Source organism: Dermacentor albipictus, chromosome 6, assembly GCF_038994185.2.
Source record: "Dermacentor albipictus isolate Rhodes 1998 colony chromosome 6, USDA_Dalb.pri_finalv2, whole genome shotgun sequence".
Taxonomy (NCBI): domain Eukaryota; kingdom Metazoa; phylum Arthropoda; class Arachnida; order Ixodida; family Ixodidae; genus Dermacentor; species Dermacentor albipictus.
In genome coordinates this window covers 207,460-225,930 of record NC_091826.1, presented here as the reverse complement: position 1 = coordinate 225,930, position 18,471 = coordinate 207,460, and the positions used below count along the sequence as shown (strand labels likewise).

The following is an 18,471-nucleotide window of genomic DNA, read 5'->3' as shown; positions in this document are numbered from 1 at the left end:
CAGGTTAATCTGCCGGCAAAGGGGCCACAAGCCGTATGTCTAGAACAGAGTCTGGGAAGTAGCACATTAGGTGGCACTGTAGTGTGCTCAAATCTGCCACTATTGTTTCTTTGTCGGCTCTGGGTATTGTCCCAGACGTTGCAGTGTCACTCAGAAACTTGAAGGGAGAATAATCATCTCTTCCCACTAAACTTAGCCAAATTTGAAGTTTCCTACGGAAGCCCCCTCACTTTGTAATCAAACGATACAATATTACTCCCAGCCCCTTGCATGCTATGCTGGAGTTTAAGAGATTGCTCTTCCATTCTTGGGCAGCGAACATAAAAATGAAACATGAGAAAGACTACAGGACAGACACTGGTCTAACAACTGAAAGTTTTTATTGGAAAATAAAGATTATATATATATAGACAGTGATTATGAAACTCATGTGGATGACGTGTAGAAAATCACATATTCACAAGCAATCAATAGCTGTCATCTCTTTGTTTGATAGGGAAAGTGATGGCTGATTTACACACGTGTTCTTGACAATGCTATATGCCTCAACAGCCTCACATTGATTGAGGTATCCTCAAAAGAAGGTGCACAGCCACAACCACAAATATGTGGCAAGATGCGATGACACCACTTACTTTAAGGAATTGGCATGTTTGCATAGCCTGATATTTACACATCGCCCAGTCTCTCTGATGTAGACGCTACCACACGTGCAAGGAATCCTGTACACCACTCCAGAGGAACAATCAGTGTACTTAATAACGTGCCTAACAGAGCAAGCATTATCACTTGCTTCTGCGCCATTCCTTGCATGTCTATCAATTGCAGTGCATAGGCCACTAACTTCTCGCCACCGAATAAGACAATGTCAACGCCTCAGTGCCCAGCAGCTTTCTTTAAGTAGTGCGAAATTGAGTGCACATGAGGAATTACAGCATCTCTTCTGCGCTCACTCTTTAACGCAACAGGCTGATGGCTTCATACACAGTTATAGCTTACTGAGGTAAGAAAAAATACAAATCACTATAATTCAAATTACAATTCAAAATACAATGCAATTCAAAAATACAATTCACTCGCCAGGTGGGAATAACATCTATACATATTGCAGCATCCAATATGCGGCGCGTAGAGGAAGACGAAGATCTCGCGCATTGCGGAAGAGAAGACGAGGTCCCTGCGTGATTGTTTTTCAGTTTGCCTGCAATTAAATTGTCCTGCCCTGTTTTATCAGTTCCTGCTGCTTGTGATTTGTGACACTGGAGGAGCTGCTGGGTAAATGTTTGGGACGCCTGTCAACAGCCCCACATCAAGCCCAGGACGCTTTCCACATGTCAAAACACCCGTTCACTGCGCCAGCCATCACCTACTAGGCCTAAGCCCAGAATTTGGTCCCCTACCAAGAAGTCTGCGTGCTACCACGAGTGCCCAAGCCATAGCAGACCGAGGCCTGGCACAGGTGACTGTTTTGGCTCCTCGATCTCCCATGAGCTTTCACGACAACGCCAATTAGGATGCAGAAGACTGGCTCGAGGAGTACGAGCACATAGCCAAGTGTAATGAGTGGCATACTGGACAGAAGCTATCCCTTGTGTATTTCTCTCTTGAAGACGGAGCCCGCACGTGGTTTGTAAATTGTGAGGGAATCTGGCCAAGCTGGGATGAGTTCCGATGCCAGTTCCTCCATACGTTTGGGAGCACAAAAAGGTGAGGCCATGCGCAGCGTCTCCTCGAATCACAGATTCAAAAGCCAAATGAAACTGTTGCCATGCTTGCTGAGGACATGGCTCGTCTTTGTCGTCGTGCAGACACCGATATGCTCGAGGCAAAAAGCACAACCACCTCATGCGCAGCATAAAAAATCAACAGCCATAGAGCGCACATTACACCTACTCAGCTACCAGAATGATCATCTGACCAGCACTGGACCAGCAAGCGCCGCAGCAATGACCGTCACAGATGAGGATTGCTTGCTCCGGCTGATATGCGAAATTGTTCAGGAAGAAATGAAAAAGCTCAGTGCCACGCCAAGTGAATGCACAGCTGTGTCGGTGCTTGAGTTGTGCGCCAAGAAATAAAGCAAATGTTTGCATTACCCAAGCCAAATTCCCAGATGTGGCAGCCCAGCTACACAGATGTTTTCCGTCGATCGCCACCTCCGATGCTGGCACCGCAGTCACATTCCCAGGCGTGGCAGCCCAGCTGCGCAGATGTTGTCCATCGACCGCCACCTCCGATGTTGGTGCCGCAGTATCACCAGCAGTCAGCAACGGCATCACCTTGGTACGCAACCATCACCGACGCGACCACCGCGTTGCAAAATTGACATTTGGCGCACCGCTGACTACAGGCCCTTGTGCTTCCACTCTGGGGAAGCGGTCCACATCTGCCGTCATTGCCCCTATCACGTCGAAGGGTACCAAGCATTTCCATCCACTGCTTCTCTTCATGTTTTTGACGGCAGCTGAGGGAACATCGACACGAATTCGACGAGCTGGCAAGCCGATTTTTCTGGTTACCGGTCGCGCTCCCCTTCTGCGGGACATCGTTTTCCACCTGCGAGACGCAGTTGCACTGAAGTGGCCCGAGGGCGATCTCCCAGCCCACGCCAGCGAAACTAAAGGCCGCTACCTCAGGGGGGACGATTGCCACACATCGAAGTGCCGAAAATCTCCGTTGCCCTCAAACGAGAAGCCGATATAGCCGCATGATTTGACGACAGACGAGATTTTTACCACCGATAATACTGTATCGATAAACTGATAGCCACGACATGACGGCGCTAGTAGACATTGGCGCAGACTTTTCGATCTTAACTAAAGAACTGGCAGACAGACATCGCAAAGAGAAAATCGAATGGTCAGGGCCACACATTAGAGTTGCTGGAGGCCAGCTACTGACACCGACTGGCAAGTGTACTGCAAGGGTCAACATAGGGGATTCGTCAGTCGTCGCAAATTTTGTTATTCTCCCCGACTGCTGCGAAGATGTAATCTTAGGTATGGACTTCTTACGCGAGTGCGCCGCCGTCATTAACATACCAGAAGGTATACTAGCCTTTTCTGGGGACGAAAGTGCACAACTACAATGCAAGTTTTTGCACATGATAGACAATGTCACTGTACCACCGTCACTTTGCCGTCTTGTTTCCATCAGGTGCGACACAGTATAATGGGGAAGGTATTGCTGAGCAGATAATTATGCTTTTGCTCACTCAAGGTGTTGCCACCCCCAGAAGTCTCGTCAAAGTAATGCGTGGGCAAACAGAACTACTGCTGACAAACTTCAGCAAGCAACGACGACACATTGCAAAAGGCACAGCAGTTGTTTACGTCAATGAGATCGCGGAATTCGGCGAATGCTTTGTATTACAAGGAGATCAAGATGCTTCGGCACCCTTACCTGTTCTTGACATGAGCGCAAGCTTATCACCAGCAGAAAGGCAGTGCCTTGGGGACCTACTTCAACAGTTTTGCAATTGCTTCTCGTCGACATCCTGAGTTGGTCAGAAGCCACTGACAAAACTCCGGATTATCATGAAGGAGTCAGTGAGACCAATCCGACAAAACTCGTACCGTGTAGTCCCAAAAGAATGCGAAGCGATTCGAGAGCAAGTGAAGAGCATGCTCGACAACGACGTTATCCAACCATCAAAGAGCCCGTGGGCATCGCCGGTAGTGATGGTAGTGAGGTAGTGATAGTCAAAAAGAAAGATGGCAGTCTACGTTTCTGTGTCGACTACCGTAAGCTGAACCGGGTGACAAAGAAAGACGTATATCCATTACCGCGTATCAACGATTCTCTCAACAGGCTGAGGCATGCCCACTACTTCTTGTGGACCTCAAAATTGGCTATTGGCAAATCGAGGTTGACGAGGGAGACAGAGAAAAGACTGCTTTTGTAATGCCTGATGGGCTTTACGATTACAAATTCAAGGTCCTGCCTTTCGGTTTATGCTCAGCTCCAGGAACTTTTCAGCAACTCATGGATATGGTTCTGTCAGGCCTGAAGTGGCAGACATGCCTAGTATACCTCGACGATGTCGTAGATTTTTCGGAAACATTCGAGGAACACCTGAAACGGCTGCTGGAGGCTTACAAACAATACTTTCCACTGGCTTAACACTGTAACCAGAAAAGTGTCACTTTGGTTTCGAGGAACTCCAGTTCTTAGGTCACGTTGTTAGTCATAGAGGCGTCCGTCCTGACCCCGACAAGGTCACAGCCGTCACAAAGTTTCTAATGCCAACGGACAAGAAGGCAGTGAGGCGTTTCCTAGGTATCTGCTCGTATTACCGAAGATTTATTGGCAATTTCTCACATATAGCTTCAAAGTTAACGCATCTTACAAGAAAAGACGTTGCCTCGTATGGGGCGAAGAAGAATGACTAGCATTTAATGATCGACAGCGCCTGCAAACACCTGCTGTACTGGCTCACTTTGACGAGGACGCCCTTACCATGATTCAACGGACGCTTGCAACGTAGGTCTAGGCGCTGTGCTCGTGCAGTGACAAGACTCGGCCGAGAGAGTCAATACATACGCAAGCAGGACGCTCTCACATGCCGAGTCTAATTACTCAACACAGAAAAGGAATGCCTCGCGATGGTATGGGCAGTTATGAAGTTTCGCCCATATCTCTATGGCCGTCCCTTCAATGTTGTCAGCGATCATCACTCACTTTGCTGGCTGACGAACTTGAAGGATCCGTCCGGTCGACTAGTGCGTTGGAGCCTAAGACTTCAAGAATTCGATATGATAGTGGTGTACAAGTCCCGACGAAAGCACTCCGACGCCGACTGCCTTTCAAGGTCACCTATTGAGCAGGAAGTCACAGAAGGTGACGAAGGCATGGCTTTTATACGTGTTCTAGACACTGCCACCATTGCTCATCGGCAGCGGGAAGACAGCGACCTGATTCCGCATATTGATTTTTTAGAAGGCCGGGTTACAAATGCGCCCAAAACATTTGCAAGAAGCTTGCCATCATTCTGCTTTCATAACGATGTTCTTTACAAGAACTCTGCAAGCGGAAGCAGCCGCCTACTTGTCCCAACGTCTCTCCGTCATGAGGTCTTGCAAACCTGCCACGATGAACCGACATCTGGCCACCTCGGATACACGCGAACACTGGCCCAAGTCAAAGAAATATTACTGGCCAAGGATTGCCACCTTTGTGAAACATTACGTGCGCATGTGCCTCGATTGTCATTGACGCAAACCACCACATACGAAACCTGCTGGGCTACTTCAACCAGTCCAAGTGCCCACAACCCCATTTGCCCAAATCAGGATGGACCTTCTCAGACCATTCCCGACTTCCAATACTGGCAATAAGTGGGTAATAGTTGCTACCGATTACCTGACATGGTATGCAAAAACCAAGGCCCTTCCAAGTGGCACCGCAGTTGAAGCAGCGTGATTCTTTATTGAAAACATGGTTCTGCGGTGTGCCAACGGTGATAATAATGGACAGAGGGACTGCCTTTACAGTTACAAACCTAAAGACAGTGCTTAGCCTCAGCGACACGGCTCATTCAAAGACCACTGCCAATCATCCGCAAATGAACAGCCTAACAGAACGCTTGAACAAGACTATCGCCAACACGCTGAGTATGTACGTAGACGTGGAACACAAAAATTAGGATGACATTCTACCATACATCATGTTCACTTACAACACTGCTCAACAGGAAACAACGCGAAAGAACCCATTTAGCCTGCTTCATGGCCATTAAGTGAGGCCGATACTCGGTGTGATGTTGCCACATGACTGCGGTCATACAGGCACGGACGCTGAAGCTTTCGCTCAACTGGCTGAAGAAGCGAGACAACTCGCCTGCATCAGGATCACCCAACAACAGGATCACCCAACAACAGGACTACAACACTCAATGCTACAATCTACGGCACCGATACATCACATATCAGCCAGGCGACAAAGTCTGGGTTTGGAGTCCCATCCGTCAGCAAGGGCTTTCAGAAAAGCTCGTCAGGCAGTACTTTGGTCTGTATAAGGTTGTACGGCGCTTCAGCGACCTGAACTACGAGGTTATCCCTGACAGTCCTGCCTTCTCTAGGGCAAGCCAGCGTCCACCAGTAGTCGTGCACATTGTGCGCTTGATGCCCTATTGTTTGGAATAACATGCCCACAGCTCGTCTGACACATCTATCTGCCACTAGGTGAGCATCAGGATGATGCTCTCTCTGGAGGGAGGCAAATACCACATCCAATATGCGGCACATAGAGAAAGACGAAGATCTTGTGCATTGCAGAAGAGAAGACGAGGTTTCTGCGCAACCATTTTTCAATTTGCCTGCAATTAAAGTGCCCTGCCCTGTTTTACCGGTTCCTGCTGCTTGTGAATCGTGATAATATGTTCCTTTTATGTTAGAAGGACCAATTCTGTACTTAGATGTCGCTGAAAGCTATATTGAAAGTTATTTTTTATATTGTGTTTGGCTTCAGATTTGCTAAAGCAGCTTGATATAACTTTCTTGAACGCTTTAGATAAAATAGGTAAAATAGAAATAGGTCTATAATTGTTTGTCTCCTGATTGTCTCCATTTTTATAAACAGCAGTTACCCGCACAAGCTGCATTTTATGCGGAAAGACACCTTGACTAAGACCAAAATTAAAAACATGTCTTAAACTGGTGAAAGTAGATCAGCAATATACTTAAGAGGATTAGTTTTAAAGCCATCGACATCTTTGGCATTACTGTTAAGACTAGCTATTCTTGTAAACACTTCAGCCTCGCTTGTTCGGTCGAAAAAAATTCTCTATTCCATCGAAGGTTTTCCGGATTGTTGTAAACGATTTCTTGTATGTTAATATTGACAAGATATTTATTAAATGCATCTGCAAGTGGTTTCCCAGCTAGTTCGGTACCATTTATAATCAGTTTGTGATTCGCATTTGGTGAGGCCTTATCCTAATCCACAAGAAAGAGGACGCCAAAGACTTGAAAAATTATAGACCGATCAGCTTACTGTCCGCTGCCTACAAACTATTTACTAAGGTAATCGCAAATAGAATCAGGAACACCTTAGAGTTCTGTCAAGCAAAGGACCAGGCAGGATTCCGTAAAGGCTACTCAACAATAGACCATATTCACACTATCAATCAGTTCATAGAGAAATGTGCGGAATATAACCAACCCTTATATATAGCTTTCATTGATTACGAGAAAGCGTTTGATTCTGTCGAAACCTCAGCAGTCATGGAGGCATTACGGAATCAGGGTGTAGATGAGCCATATGTAAAAATACTAAACGATATCTATAGCGGCTCCACAGCCACCGTAGTCCTCCATAAAGAAAGCAACAAAATCCCAATAAAGAAAGGCGTCAGGCAGGGAGATATGATCTCTCCAATGCTATTCACAGACTGTTTACAGGAGGTATTCAGAGACCTGGATTGGGAAGAATTGGGGACAAAAGTTGATGGAGAATACCTTAGTAAATTGCAATTCGCTGATGATATTGCCTTGCTTAGTAACTCAGGGAACCAATTGCAATACATGCTCACTGACCTGGAGAAGCAAAGCAAGAGAGTGGGTATAAAAATTAATCTGCAGAAAACTAAAGTAATGTTTAACAGTCTCGGAAGAGAACAGCAATTTACAATAGGTAGCGAGGCACTGGAAGTGGTAAAGGAATACGTCTACTTAGGGCAGGTAGTGACGGCGGATCCGGATCATGAGACGGAAATAATCAGAAGAATAAGAATGGGCTGGGGTGCGTTTGGCAGGCATTCTCTGATCATAAACAGCAGGTTGCCATTATCCCTCAAGAGAAAAGTGTATAACAGCTGTGTCTTACCAGTACTCACACAAGAAGCAGAAACCTGGAGGCTTACAAAAAGGGTTCTACATAAATTGAGGACGATGCAACGAGCTATGGAAAGAAGAATGATGAGTGTAACATTAAGGGATAAGAAAAGAGCAGATTGGGTGAGGGAACAAACGCGAGTTAATGACATCTTAGTTGAAATCAAGAAAAAGAAATGGGCATGGGCAGGACATGTAATGAGGAGGGAAGATAACCGATGATCATTAAGGGTTACGAACTGGCTTCCAATGGAAGGGAAGCGTAGCAGGGGGCGGCAGAAAGGAACGTGGGCAGATGAGATTAAGAAGTTTGCAGGGACAACATGGCCATGTGAAGAAGAAGACGCGCCTCGCGGCACAGCCGCATCGCCAACGCGCGGCTCGCGCTGCTGATTGCTGGCGTCCGTTTGGACAGTGCTTCGGGCTGCTTCGCCGTTCCCGGTTGCTGTGCCTTTGCATTAGGAGCCGCCAATAAACCTTCTCTCAATTGGTGGAGGTGCTGGGACTCAAACCCCGTCGCTTGAAACCCTGGAGCTGCGATCAAGAACGCTACCACCCGCCATGACCGACAGCTCCTCCCAAACGGCACCGACGCCACAGTCCGTCACCTGCACCGGCGTTCCACGACAACGGGACCCCAAGGTCTTCAGCGGTGCAGACGACGAAGACGTAGAAGACTGGTTTGCATCATATGAACGGGTGAGCGCACACAACAAGTGGGATGATCCAGCCAAGTTAACTCACGTCATCTTTTATCTGGCTGGTGTTGCCCAACTGTGGTTTCACAACCACGAAAGTGACGTGCCCACATGGTCAGTCTTCAAGACTACCTTTACGGAAGTGTTCGGCCGACCCGCTGTTCGCAAGCTGCGTGCCGAACAGCGCTTGCGCGCCCGAGCACAGCAGACGGCGGAAACGTTCACAAGCTACATAGAAGACGTCGTGGACCTTTGTAAACGAGTCAACGCCGCAATGCCCGAAGCTGAGCGAATTCGCCATGTCCTGAAAGGCATCGATGACGGCGCATTCCAGATGCTCCTAGCCAGGAATCCGCGCACTGTGTCTGAAGTTGTCAGCCTCTGCCAAAGTTACGATGAGTTAAGGAAGCAACGCGCTTCGACTCGGCGTCCTTTGGGTAGCGACGACTCGTTGGCGAGCCTTGACAACATGTACGACCCATCTTCATTCTTTCAGCGGGTAAAGGACTTTGTGCGTGAGGAAGTTGCCCGCCAACTTTCTTTAGTCCCCTTCACTCAGGAGCCCACGTCCCGTCTTCCAAACACGCTCCGCACCCTCATTTCCGAAGAGGTCGCCCAAGTTGTCCCTTCCGCACCACATCAGCCGCCTGCAGCCGTGAATCTCACCTCTACGCGGGCAGTGCAGCCTGTCGCCACGCCTCTCACCTATGCGCAGCCAGTCCTGCCTGTGGCCGCGCCTCTTACGTACGCCCAGGCAGTACGCAGGCCTCCACCGGCGTCTTTCACGACCCAGTCCCAACCGCTGCCACCGGAAGCCCATGCTACATCTTGGACCGCACCGCGCGCTAATCCTTGGCGGACACCTGACAATCGACCCATCTGTTATTCTTGCTGCACTCCCGGACACGTCGCCCGATATTGCCGCCGTCGTCCTCAAGCGTTCGGCGACGCCTCGCGGCCCTTCCAGTACGGCAGCCAGCCATTTCGCCAATACGCCGCTCCTTCCCCCCAACCGTGTGCTCGTGCTGACATCCCAGCATTTCCTTCGCGTCGCTCGCCATCCCCTCGCCGACGCTCGCTCTCCCCAATGCGTCGGCGACCCGCACCACCTGACCAGGAAAACTGAACGTCGCAGTTCAAGAGGCAAGAACTGCGCCCCATTCGAACTGTCAAAGTCCTCGCGCCTCTCCTGCTAACGTGGTCGAAATTTGTGTAGAAGGTGTTCCAGCATTCGCTCTTGTGGATACCGGCGCAGCCGTTTCTGTGATAGCCGCCAAACTGTGCCGTTCGCTGCGCAAGGTGACCACGCCGCTTTCTGGACTGTCGCTTCGTACGGCAAGCGCACAGCACGTCACTCCGCACGCAGCCTGTACTGTACGTGTGCTTATTCACGGCATTGTTTACATCGTCGAGTGTATTGTTCTTCCCACCTGCTCGCATGACGTCATCCTCGGATGGGACTTCTTATCCAGTCATAAAGCCGTGATCGACTGCGCACGCGCCGAAGTTGAATTTTCCCCTTGTGACGCACCCTTGGACGAAGATTGCGACCGCCCTCCTAAGCTTACCGTGCGCGAGGACACAGATATTCCACCTGGCTCCTTCGCCCTCGTACCCGTCTTTTGCGATGCCATCGCTGATGCAACGGTCCTCTTCACGCCGTCCGACGTCTTCATGAGCCGTAAATCTCTCCCACTACCCTTCGCGACGCTTGACATGGCTGGCGGCTGCAGCAATATATCCTTTTACAATCCCCTCTGTGCGCCTATTACGTTGCTCGTTGGTGAATGCCTTGGCTTCGTGGAACTCCTCGACTCTTCTTCTTTGGTTGACGTCCCTGGAGACTCTTTTGACGTCGACCCCGGCCAACCATCTTCGATGTCCGCGCTTGAGGAAACGTCCAGGGTTGCGTTCTCGCCTGCCATCGCCGATACCCTCACACCTGCCGAACGCGCCGACCTTCTTGATCTCCTGCACAAATTTAGAAGTTCATTCGACGTTTCACAACCTCACCTGGGCCGCACGTCGGAAGTGCAGCACTACATTGACACCGGTTCACATCCGCCGTTACGTCAACGACCATATCGCGTCTCTGCCGAAGAGCGTCGTGTCATTACCACCCAAGTCGACGATATGCTGCGCCGTGATGTTATTCAACCTTCGCACAGTCCCTGGGCATCTCCTGTCGTTCTCGTTCGCAAGAAGGACGGGTCTATTCGCTTTTGCGTCGACTACCGTCGGTTAAATAAGGTAACGCGCAAAGACGTATATCCTTTGCCGCGCATCGATGACGCCCTCGACAGTCTTCAGGGAGCAGAATTCTTCTCGTCCCTTGACTTGCGTTCAGGGTACTGGCAGGTCCCGATGGCTGCGGCCGATCGCCAGAAAACCGCATTCATTACGCCTGACGGTTTATATGAATTTAAGGTGATGCCTTTCGGGCTTTGTAACGCCCCTGCCACCTTTGAACGACTCATGGACAACACGCTGCGTGGCCTCAAGTGGTCTATATGTCTGTGTTACCTCGACGATGTCGTGGTTTTCTCGCCTGATTTTCCTACTCACCTGCTCCGCCTCAGACAAGTTTTGACCTGTCTAACGAACGCTGGCCTTCAACTCAACCTCAAGAAGTGCCGCTTCGCCGCGCGAGAGCTCACCATTTTAGGCCACGTTGTGTCCAAGCACGGCGTTCTACCCGATCCTGCAAAACTTCGAGCAGTCGCCGAGTTTCCGAAGCCTCAGACCATCAAAGAACTTCGAAGCTTCGTGGGCCTATGCTCATATTTCCGGCGCTTTGTTCGAAATTTCGCATCGATCATGGCGCCATTGACTCAGCTTCTACGCGGTGACGCCGCCCTCTCCTGCTGGTCCCCTGCATGTGACTCCGCCTTTGCTACGCTGCGTCGTCTTCTCATCTCCCCACCTATTCTTCGCCATTTCGACCCGTCAGCTGCAACTGAAGTACATACAGATGCCAGCGGGGTCGGTCTCGGCGCCGTACTCGCCCAACGAAAGGCGGGCTACCCCGAATATGTAGTCGCCTATGCGAGTCGCACACTGACGAAGCCTGAGGCCAATTACAGCGTGACCGAAAAAGAGTGCTTGGCTTTAGTATGGGCACTTGGCAAGTTCCGACCATATCTGTACGGGCGCCCATTCGACTTGGTCACAGATCACCATGCGCTTTGTTGGCTCGCCAACTTGAAAGATCCCACTGGCCGCCTAGCCCGTTGGGCACTACGCATCCAGGAGTACGACATTCGCGTCGTATACCGCAGTGGACGCACACACTCCGACGCAGACGCCTTGTCTCGTTCACCTTTACCTCCAGACTCGGCCTGCGCAACAACTTCCGCACATTACGTGTCATCTCTCGACATGGACTCCTTTGCAACCGCACAACGTCGTGACCCGTGGATCGCTTCTCTTTTCGACTATCTTTCTGGATCGTCGACCATCCCTGTATCCCGAACCCTCCGACGCCAAGCAGTTCATTTTGCCATTCATGACCAGCTGCTGCACCGACGCAATTACACTCCTGACGGTCGTCGGTGGCTTCTGGTGGTTCCCCGCAGCTTAAGGTCTGAAATATGTGCCGCTTTCCACAACGATCCGCAGTGTGGCCATGCCGGAGTCTTCAAGACATACGAACGAATTCGCCACCGCTACTACTGGCGCGGCATGTACAATTTTGTACACAAGTTTGTTCGGTGCTGTCTTGACTGTCAACGCCGCAAATCGCCGCCTTTACGCCCATCTGGTGCCTTGCAGCCGCTCCCGTGCCCTGCGACACCCTTCGATCGCGTCGGCATCGACCTATACGGCCCGCTACCTATGACACCAGACGGCAATCGGTGGATCGTAGTTGCTATTGATCATTTGACACGCTACGCCGAAACTGCTGCTTTACCAAGTGCTACAGCGCGGGATGTAGCCTCTTTCGTCCTACATCGCTTCGTGCTTCGACACGGCGCACCTCGGGAACTCCTCAGCGATCGAGGTCGCGCCTTCCTCTCCGAAGTCGTCGAAAGTTTGCTTTCGGAATGCCATATTATTCATCGGACAAGCACGGCATACCATCCACAGACTAACGGGCTCACCGAGCGATTTAACCGTACACTTGGTGATATGCTCTCTATGTACGTGGCATCTGATCATGGTAACTGGGACCGCATCCTTCCATTCATCACGTTCGCGTACAACACCGCGATCCAGGCCACTACGGGATTTTCACCTTTCTTCCTCCTGTATGGCCGCGAGCCTACGCATACCATCGACACGCTCCTTCCATACCGTCCTGACGCCTCCGAGTGTCTACCTGTTTCCGACGTCGCCCGACAAGCCGAAGAATGCCGCCAGCTAGCGCGCTCCTTTACGGCAGAGCAACAGCAGCGCCAGAAAGAAAACCGCATCGACACGCATCCAAATACGACCTACGCTCCAGGCGTTCTTGTGTGGTTGTCGGTCCCTTTCCAAACGCCGGGGCTTTCCTCGAAACTCGTCCCAAAATTCGAAGGGCCTTACCGAGTCTTGGAGCAAACATCCCCGGTGAATTTTCTCATTGAGCCCCTGTCACCACCTGAAGACTTGCGCCGGCGTGGACGTGACATTGTCCACGTCTCGCGTCTCAAGCCCTACCACGACCCTCTGCCTCCCGATTCTTAAGGCGCCAGGATGGCTCTTTTTGTCCGGGGGGAGATTGTGAAGAAGAAGACGCGCCTCGCGGCACAGCCGCATCGCCAACGCGCGGCTCGCGCTGCTGATTGCTGGCGTCCGTTTGGACAGTGCTTCGGGCTGCTTCGCCGTTCCCGGTTGCTGTGCCTTTGCATTAGGAGCCGCCAATAAACCTTCTCTCAGCCACAATTAGTACATGACCGGGGTTTTTGGAGAAGTATGGGAGAGGCCTTTGCCCTGTAGTGGGCGTAACCAGGCCGATGATGATTATGATGATTATGATGATTATGATGTTGATTCAGTAATGAAGCTAATCTCTTCCATGCAACATCTGTGCATCCTGTTTTAAAATCTACAAGATTTGCAAAATATTCACGTCGTGCTTTTACTAAGTCCTTGTTCAACCAATTTCGATAAACTTTAATATCTTTATATTTATTGTGATCTTTAGTTTTGATTAAGAGATTGTAAAGGTAGTATTTATGATTTATTCTTACACTGAGTTCAGCTGTGATCCAAGGTTTCCTTATCTTACTCTTTTGTTTAACACATACTTCAGGAAAACTGGTCGCATATATAGGCCGCAGTATAAGCTACATTGACATCGTCAGTTTCTAAGACGCTCTTCCAGGATACTTTTATTTTTTTCGAAATATTATAAGGTTCTGTTATGTAATATTTTGGACTGTCAATGTCTGTCTTGACAACTTACTGCGTACATATCCTTTAGTCCAAAGAAATATTGGTAAGTGGTCACTTGAGTCGAATGAAAATACCCCCAACCTAAGTTGGGGGTACAGCCGAACACGGATATATCGAACCCGCATATGTCGAATTATTGTCTGTATCGAACTCGTAAATTATCCCCTTGAAAATTCTGTGTTAAAGTATAGAAATTTGTACGTTTATATCGAACGATATTTTTACCCGCCATTGGATATATAGAACACCGCGCGATCTCGGCACTCGCTGCACCCGCGAGCTCCGCACCTCCCCCGAAAGGCTCGGAAAATGTGAGAGCGAGAGGGAGGCTCGGACTGTACTCCAGCTGCGCACGCTCTCCGACTTGCGGAACTGCTTTTTTTTCTCTCTCCCAATGTCTCATCCTTCCCCCGCGTAACCATAGTGATCGGCTTGGAAAAGGTAGCCAGGAACGAAAACACCGACGGCCTCCTCCTTTTGCCTTTTTTTTTTCTTGTTGCTTTTTCACGAGTTTTGCTCAGCCAACCACAGCTCGTGCCTTTCGTACGTCGCTGTCACCCTTGGAGGTGGCCATCGCGAGCGCTTTGTTGGCGGAGGCTGCGCACGTGAATTCTTGTGTTTTGTGCGCATTCTTCTGCTTCGTGTTCATTATTGTTTTGTGTGCGTCTCACGACACGTGTGACTGGATCGTGGTGGGCTGACGCGGAAGCAATGGCCGCAGCAAGCACAAGCATCATCAAGAAGCGGAAGAACCTGGACTTTGCGACAAAACTGAAATCCATTCAGCGTGTTGAGGCGGGCGAGAAAAGTGCGACGGTGGCAGACGACTTCGGGATTCCTCGGAGCACTCTAAGCACCTTGTTAAAAAACAAGGCGGACATAAAGTCGAAATTGGCGGAGCAACGAACGTTGGGAGCTTGTTGTGTGCGCACTCCTGCCCACGAGAAAGTTGAAAAGGCCCTCTATGCATGGGGTTTAGAGGTGCGGGCTAAGAACATTCCGGTGCATGGCCCAATGCTAATGGCTAAAGCTAAGTGGTTTGCCGCTGCACTCGGTGATGACAACTTCGCCGACAACACAGGGTGGCTACAGAGGTTTAAGAACCACCACAAGATAGTTGGCAAAACCATTTCTGGGGAAAGCGGAGCCGTAATCAGCCAGGATATCCAGCAGTGGATTTCGAAGGAATGGCTGGAAACTTGCGCGAAGTTTTCACCCGCGGAAATCTTCAACGCCGACGAGGCCATATTGTTTTGGCAGATGCTGCCCAGCAAGACGCTCGACGTCCGGGGCAGCACGTGTCACGGGCTGCCCCGGGCTGCCACATCTAAGTGCTCTGCATAAAGCGTGTAATTTATTATAAGGTTTTAAAAATGCACATCGCTGCCGATCGCAGCGCACTGCTCGGCGGAATTTTAAGCCGCCCCTACCCATATGACCGAAATCACCCATATGACGTCAGTGGGGCGAGCTATCCGATTGGCTGACCAGGGTGCGTGATCGATAATTTTTCCAACTTTATGGTAAACAAATGATCTTCGTAATAGTTGCAATGTTAGTTAATTTGTTTTTATAAAGAGAAAGTAGCAGAAAGAGAATGCACAAGAACAATTTTTCAGTACACTTAAGCACTTCCGGCACACAGCAAGTGTCGTCTTCTTGTGTTACAACGTACTCCATTTTGACGAGAGCTCCGCGGTCAGAGTTGGTCTCAGTCTTTTCGCGAGCACTATGATTCGACTTTGTTGCCTTGTGGACTGCAAACGTAGCGACTGGCAATATGTCAAGCTGCGACATCGTGTCCCTCTGCAGGGCAGCGTACGAGCGAACTGGCTGCTGCGCATCGTACTGCCGCTATCCGATCGGCGCCAGGATTCGCATGTTTGTGGCCGTCACTTTACACTGGAAGATTACTAACACACTTGCGTTTCGCGAGTCCCGTATTAGGGCAAACGTAAGCGCAAGGGGACAGGGTCTGGCCGTTTGACTGTGCCGTAACGGGATGAGCCGAGATGAGCAGAAGGGCAAAGGTGAATGGTCTGCACGGTGCAGCCACCTGGTGGCATAGAGCTCAACCATACACAGTAGCAGCAACGAAGCGTATTCTTTTTTGCTGCTGGTGCGTATTTTTTGCAGGAGTGTAATCATCAACACGTCGTTTTTATAGATGTTTAAAATATTTTACACTTGGTTAGAGCAACATTAGCGCTTTGTTTGGCTGGTTAAGCGCTGCGCCAACAAGTGTCTGGACCATGCAGACCGATCAGGCCGCTCACGTACGTCTGCGCCAAAGTTCCTTCATCAGCTTGAGTTTATGCCTCCAATAATTTGCCGATATGACCAGCTTGCCTGTGGCTAACGGAATACCAGACACGTTCGGCGCTACGACAGAATGCTCGCAACACACGCTGCTTCGATAGCTCTCGCTTGGGGTCGACAGCCAAGCGGCTAGCGGAGAGGTTTCTTGCGGGCGGGGGCGGGCTTCAAAACAACCGGAAGTGGACGATGTGACATCGCATCGTGACGCAGGACCAGTGAAGGCGGAGCTTGGCCCCGCTCGCTCGGCGAACGAGTTGAGGAGGAAAAGCATGGCTGTGGAGGAGGGTAACTTCTAATCGCTTGTAGCTCCATTAATACGTAACGCTTCACTTAAATTGTGGTGCGGATGTTCTACTTAAGCTGTACCCTACGCGTCTACAAAATTTGTCCGAACTGTTTCAGGGGCCCTTTAAAGGCTGTTTTTTCACATTTTATTTCAAAATGAGCGGGAGCCGACGGCAATGCACCGTTGCCTTCAAGAAAAAGGTGATTGAGTACGCGGAAGCACACGGCAACCTGGCGGAACAGCGCGAATTTGAAGTATCTGAAAAGAGCTGTCGGTACTGGCAGAGGCAGAAGCAGCGTATTACAACTTGCAGTAACCGAAAGAAAAGTTCATTTCATGGGCGGTCCGCAGCGGACCGCAGAACTGGAAGACAAAGTTGCGGAGTTTGTCCAGGAGCTGCGTGTAAGATTGCTGCCTGTGACTGCCGAATGCATCCGTGTGAGAGCGGTAGAGATCGCGCGCGCCTCTGGACTGGGCAGCGAGAAGCACTCGTCGTCCGACTCTAGTTCGGACAACTCTGATCAAAGGCGTTGCTCTGATTCGGAGTAGCGCTTGCACACTTCGTGCCCTTCTATGTACTGTACACCCGGCCAATTTTTAACAGTATCGCGCCACCATCGACCCACGTGTTTGTCAGCACCTTATCATCACGGCACGGAGCGGTGAAATAGCGAAAGTAAGTGTATGTGTACACATGCGCGTATCTCGTATGTTTCGCCGCTTAGCGCCATTAATAAGGTGCTGACAAGCCACGCGGGTCGATGGTGGCGCGATACTGTTAAAAACTTGGCCAGGTGCACATCCGAGCAGCATTTAAATAAATACTGTCACCATTGTGCAGCCGGCTGAGTCGCACTTGTTTCAAAGTAAGGGTGTCTTTCAGTACTTTTGCCATTGAAAAAGATTTTTTTCATTTTTAGAATTCTTTAGTTGGTGGATCGACCTATATTCTGGTCCAACCTATAGTCTGGTTTTTACAGTATATACTGTGGAGATTTGTGTTGAAGTTCTTCAGACTCAACGCATTGCAGCTTTTTGAAGGCTGATTCATTAATGTTGAACATTTGTTCGTGTACAAACCACAGAAAAATTTCATAAAATGCTCTTGCATTTGCTGGCCTTTTATTATACTGGTGTTGTACTAAAGTTGGAATGCAATCATTGTGCAGAGGCCACTGTCTGCTGACCAGATTCAGTTGCTGACAAAAACGTACAAGATGGAAGAAGCTGGCAATGCAGAAATCAAGTTCAGGTAATTGCTGGTTAAAAGAACTATTTACAGAACTTGTTCGGTACCCTTCATGTACTATCCTTGATATTCTTATACCAGTTCAACACTAGTTCAACACTAGTTCAAGCACTACCGAAGTGGTGACCAGCTAGCAGTCAGCCTGTTTTTTTTTTCCCCATCGTCATCGCTGCAGCCATGCTTAAGTGGCCTTCATTTGATGTTTTTCTGTGTCAGTATGACATCTGCGTTAAGTAGCATGCTGCAGCATTAACTAACATGCTGCAGTTTACCATGATAGAAAAGTAGATGTGTTCAGCAGCTATTTTCTTGTTGCCTATGACAATCTGAATGCTAATTGTGTATTTTACTCGCTGTGTGGTCACTTACTGGCTATTTTATTTATTTATTTATTTATTTATTTATTTATTTATTTATTTATTGCACATACCTACAGCGCCCGAGTTCGGCATTGTCGTAGGGGGGCTAATTACAAACATAAAGGTCAACTTCGCGAACAACGGCATCATGTCATCTGTGGTATTAAAAATACAATCATCGTAATTAGTAATGAAAGACAACACATCCAATACTAACAACATCCGATTATAAAATTTGTTACACAATGCATAAAACGGCACACTGGAAATATTGTCTAAAACAGATTCACGTCAAGTTCTCTATGGCAGATGAAAAATTGGGTGCAGACACTATCTCATCCAGGAGCAAATG

General features: G+C 49.4%; 1 protein-coding gene across 9 annotated transcripts in view; it reads left to right on the top strand.

The window, feature by feature from the left end:
- Positions 1-18,471, top strand: part of LOC139060734 (leukotriene A-4 hydrolase) — a 154,425-nt gene that overhangs the window by 123,753 nt on the left and 12,201 nt on the right. For 8 of the 9 annotated variants that reach the window (XR_011514990.1, XM_070539776.1, XM_070539780.1 and 5 more), the window contains one exon: positions 17,681-17,763. The exons of the other annotated variant lie outside the window; for it this stretch is intronic. Coding sequence is in view for 7 of the 8 variants with exons in the window: in XM_070539776.1 (XP_070395877.1) it covers positions 17,681-17,763 (83 nt within the window). In the remaining variant the exon portion in view is untranslated. The remainder of the gene's footprint in view (positions 1-17,680; positions 17,764-18,471) is intronic. 9 annotated transcript variants of the gene reach the window in all.